We start from the raw sequence: 4,912 nt of genomic DNA, 5'->3' as shown, positions 1-4,912 counted from the left end.
CTCTCTACCCTCCTCTTCTCCTTTTCATCCCTCTATCCCTCCATTAAGGTTAGGTCTCTCTAAATCAAATCAAATCAAATGTATTTATATAGCCCTTCGTACATCAGCTGATATCTCAAAGTGCTGTACAGAAACCCAGCCTAAAACCCCAAACAGCAAGCAATGCAGGTGTAGAAGCACGGTGGCTAGGAAAAACTCCCTAGAAAGGCCAAAACCTAGGAAGAAACCTAGAGAGGAACCAGGCTATGTGGGGTGGCCAGTCCTCTTCTGGCTGTGCCGGGTGGAGATTATAACAGAACATGGCCAAGATGTTCAAATGTTCATAAATGACCAGCATGGTCGAATAATAATAAGGCAGAACAGTTGAAACTGGAGCAGCAGCACAGTCAGGTGGAAGTTGAAACTGGAGCAGCAGCATGGCCAGGTGGACTGGGGACAGCAGCATGGCCAGGTGGACTGGGGACAGCAAGGAGTCATCATGTCAGGTAGTCCTGGGGCATGGTCCTAGGGCTCAGGTCAGTTGAAACTGGAACAGCAGCATGGCCAGGTGGACTGGGGACAGCAAGGAGTCATCATGTCAGGTAGTCCTGGGGCTTGGTCCTAGGGCTCAGGTCCTCAGAGAGAGAGAAAGAAAGAGAGAATTAGAGAACGCACACTTAGATTCACACAGGACACCGAATAGGACAGGAGAAGTACTCCAGATATAACAAACTGACCCTAGCCCCCCGACACATAAACTACTGCAGCATAAATACTGGAGGCTGAGACAGGAGGGGTCCGGAGACACTGTGGCCCCATCCGAGGACACCCCCGGACAGGGCCAAACAGGAAGGATATAACCCCACCCACTTTGCCAAAGCACAGCCCCCACACCACTAGAGGGATATCTTCAACCACCAACTTACCATCCTGAGACAAGGCTGAGTATAGCCCACAAAGATCTCCGCCACGGCACAACCCAAGGGGGGGGCGCCAACCCAGACAGGATGACCACAACAGTGAATCAACCCACTCAGGTGACGCACCCCCTCCAGGGACGGCATAAGAGAGGCCAAGTAAGCAAGTGACTCAGCCCCTGTAATAGGGTTAGAAGCAAGAAAATCCCAGTGGAAAGAGGGGAACCGGCCAGGCAGAGACAGCAAGGGCGGTTCGTTGCTCCAGAGCCTTTCCGTTCACCTTCCCACTCCTGGGCCAGACTACACTCAATCATATGACCCACTGAAGAGATGAGTCTTCAGTAAAGACCCTCCTCTTCTCCTTTTCATCCCTCTATCCCTCCATTAAGGTTAGGTCTCTCTATACTTTTTTCCCCTTTCACAAAGAATGCACTCAATCTCTCCCCCTCATGGATGGAGTTGTGGGTAATGTAGTTCTTGCATCTGGTTCCCAGAACGGCTTTGCTGTGGTTCGACCCCCTGGACACCATGCAGAAGAGAGCACTCCCATGGGCTTCTGCTACTTTAACTCAGTAGCCATCGCAGCCCGGCTGCTCCAACAGAGACTCAACGTCTGCAAGATCCTCATAGTAGACTGGGTGAGTTTGTGCTGGTCCTTCACCTGACCTTTTAAAGAGAAAGTGAGTTTTGTAAATGACTGTAAAATTACCATTGGATGTAAGAAGAAGAAAAATTGGACAATGGTCATCTGATTGGCCATGTGTGCTGTCCATCAGGATGTTCACCATGGCAACGGGACCCAGCAGGCATTTTACGACGACCCCAACGTGCTGTACCTGTCTCTCCATCGATACGACGATGGAAACTTCTTCCCTGGCAGCGGAGCACCCGATGAGGTAATGGTGACACATCTCATGGGAACGTGTGTGTGTGTGTGTGTTTGTGTGTTCTCATGGCTATTCCTCCCATCCTTTCTCTGTCAGGTGGGCAGTGGTCCAGGAGTAGGTTTTAACGTTAACATGGCCTTCACTGGGGGGCTGGAGCCACCTATGGGAGATGCAGAGTACCTGGCAGCCTTCAGGTAACACACAACACTTACCCCACCAGACATGCCACCAGGGGTCTTTTCACAGTCCACAGGTCCAGAACAAATGAAAGAAAGTGTACAGTATTATATAGAGCCCTTATTGCATGGAACTCCGTTCCATCTCATATTGCTCATATAAACAGCAAACCTGGTTTCAAAAAAACAGATAAAGCAACACCTCACGGCACAACACCTCTCCCCTATTTGACCTAGATAGTTTGTGTATGTATTGATGTGTAGGCTGTGTGTACAGTATGTATTGGTGTGTAGGCTGTGTACAGTAGGTATTGGTGTGTAGGCTGTGTGTACAGTATGTATTGGTGTGTAGGCTGTGTACAGTAGGTATTGGTGTGTAGGCTGTGTACAGTATGTATTGATGTGTAGGCTGTGTACAGTATGTATTGGTGTGTAGGCTGTGTGTACAGTATGTATTGGTGTGTAGGCTGTGTACAGTAGGTATTGGTGTGTAGGCTGTGTGTACAGTATGTATTGGTGTGTAGGCTGTGTGTACAGTATGTATTGGTGTGTAGGCTGTGTGGACAGTATGTATTGGTGTGTAGGCTGTGTACAGTATGTATTGTGTGTGTAGGCTGTGTGTACAGTATGTATTGGTGTGTAGGGCTGTAGGTGTGTACAGTATGTATTGGTGTGTAGGCTGTGTACAGTATGTATTGGTGTGTAGGCTGTGTACAGTAGGTATTGGTGTGTAGGCTGTGTGTACAGTATGTATTGGTGTGTAGGTTGTGTACAGTAGGTATTGGTGTGTAGGCTGTGTACAGTAGGTATTGGTGTGTAGGCTGTGTGTACAGTATGTATTGATGTGTAGGTTCTGTGTGTACAGTATGTATTGATGTGTAGGTTGTGTGTACAGTATGTATTGGTGTGTAGGCTGTGTGTACAGTATGTATTGATGTGTGTAGGCTGTGTGTACAGTATGTATTGGTGTGTAGGCTGTGTGTACAGTATGTATTGGTGTGTAGGCTGTGTGGACAGTATGTATTGGTGTGTAGGCTGTGTGGACAGTATGTATTGGTGTGTAGGCTGTGTGTACAGTATGTATTGGTGTGTAGGCTGTGTGTACAGTATGTATTGTGTGTAGGCTGTGTGTACAGTATGTATTGATGTGTAGGCTGTGTACAGTATGTATTGGTGTGTAGGCTGTGTACAGTATGTATTGGTGTGTAGGCTGTGTGTACAGTATGTATTGGTGTGTAGGCTGTGTGTACAGTATGTATTGGTGTGTAGGCTGTGTACAGTATGTATTGGTGTGTAGGCTGTGTACAGTATGTATTGGTGTGTAGGCTGTGTACAGTATGTATTGGTGTGTAGGCTGTGTGTACAGTATGTATTGGTGTGTAGGCTGTGTACAGTATGTATTGGTGTGTAGGCTGTGTACAGTATGTATTGGTGTGTAGGCTGTGTGTACAGTATGTATTGGTGTGTAGGCTGTGTGTACAGTATGTATTGGTGTGTAGGCTGTGTGTACAGTATGTATTGATGTGTAGGCTGTGTGTACAGTATGTATTGGTGTGTAGGCTGTGTGTACAGTATGTATTGGTGTGTAGGCTGTGTGTACAGTATGTATTGGTGTGTAGGCTGTGTGTACAGTATGTATTGGGCTGTGTGGGCTGTGTACAGTATGTATTGGTGTATGCCTGTTTGGTGTGTAGGCTGTGTGTACAGTATGTATTGGTGTGTAGGCTGTGTGTACAGTATGTATTGGTGTGTGGGCTGTGTGTACAGTATGTATTGGTGTGTGGGCTGTGTACAGTATGTATTGGTGTGTAGGCTGTGTGTACAGTATGTATTGGTGTGTAGGCTGTGTGTACAGTAGGTATTGGTGTGTAGGCTGTGTGTACAGTATGTATTGATGTGTAGGCTGTGTGTACAGTATGTATTGGTGTGTAGGCTGTGTGTACAGTATGTATTGATGTGTAGGCTGTGTGTACAGTATGTATTGGTGTGTAGGCTGTGCTGTGTGCTGTGTGTACAGTATGTATTGGTGTGTAGGCTGTGTGTACAGTATGTATTGATGTGTAGGCTGTGTGTACAGTATGTATTGGTGTGTAGCTGTGTGTACAGTATGTATTGATGTGTAGGCTGTGTGTACAGTATGTATTGGTGTGTAGGCTGTGTGTACAGTATGTATTGAGTGTGTAGGCTGTGTACAGTATGTATTGGTGTGTAGGCTGTGTGTACAGTATGTATTAGTGTGGGCTGTGTGTACAGTATGTATTGGTGTGTAGGCTGTGTGTACAGTATGTATTGGTGTAAGTGTGTGCAGTATGTGATGGTGTGTGGAGCTGTGTACAGTATGTGTTAGTTATTGTAGGCAGTGTACAGTATGTGTGGTCAATGTAGGCTATTGTGTACAGTATGTATTGGTGTGTAGGCTGTGTACAGTATGTATTGGTGTGTAGGCTGTGTACAGTATGTATTGGTGTGTAGGCTGTGTACAGTATGTATTGGTGTGTAGGCTGTGTGTACAGTATGTATTAGTGTGTAGGCTGTGTGTGTGATACTGTATTGATGTGTGGGCTGTGTACAGGTATGTATTGGTGTGTGGAGCTGTGTACAGTATGTATTGGTGTGTAGGCTGTGTGTACAGTATGTATTGGTGTGTAGGCTGTGTGTACCAGTACCGCATTGATGTGCAGGCTGTGTACAGTATGTATTGGTGTGTGGGCTGTGTAACAGTATGTGATGTGCAGGCTGTGTACAGTATGTATTGGTGTGTAGGCTGTGTACAGTATGTATTGATGTGTGTAGGCTGTGTACAGTATGTATTGGTGTGTAGGCTGTGTGTACAGTATGATTGGTGTAGGCTATTATTACAGTATGTATTGATGTGTAGGCTGTGTACAGTATGTATTGGTGTGTAGGCTGTGCTGATATGTATTGATGTGTAGGCTGTGTGTACAGTATGTAT

At 46.3% G+C, this 4,912-nt stretch overlaps 1 protein-coding gene across 1 annotated transcript in view; it reads left to right on the top strand.

Moving 5' to 3' along the window:
* Positions 1–360: 360 nt before the first annotated feature.
* Positions 361–4,912, top strand: part of LOC135568444 (histone deacetylase 4-like) — a 9,722-nt gene continuing 5,170 nt past the window's right edge. Inside the window, exons 1-3 of the mRNA XM_065015227.1 lie at positions 361–1,534; positions 1,673–1,792; positions 1,880–1,977. Coding sequence (XP_064871299.1) covers positions 1,346–1,534; positions 1,673–1,792; positions 1,880–1,977 — 407 coding nt within the window. The 5' untranslated portion in view covers positions 361–1,345. The remainder of the gene's footprint in view (positions 1,535–1,672; positions 1,793–1,879; positions 1,978–4,912) is intronic.

This window comes from Oncorhynchus nerka, unplaced genomic scaffold (genome assembly GCF_034236695.1).
Source record: "Oncorhynchus nerka isolate Pitt River unplaced genomic scaffold, Oner_Uvic_2.0 unplaced_scaffold_1597, whole genome shotgun sequence".
NCBI lineage: Eukaryota > Metazoa > Chordata > Actinopteri > Salmoniformes > Salmonidae > Oncorhynchus > Oncorhynchus nerka.
This window is presented reverse-complemented; position numbering and strand designations above follow the sequence as displayed.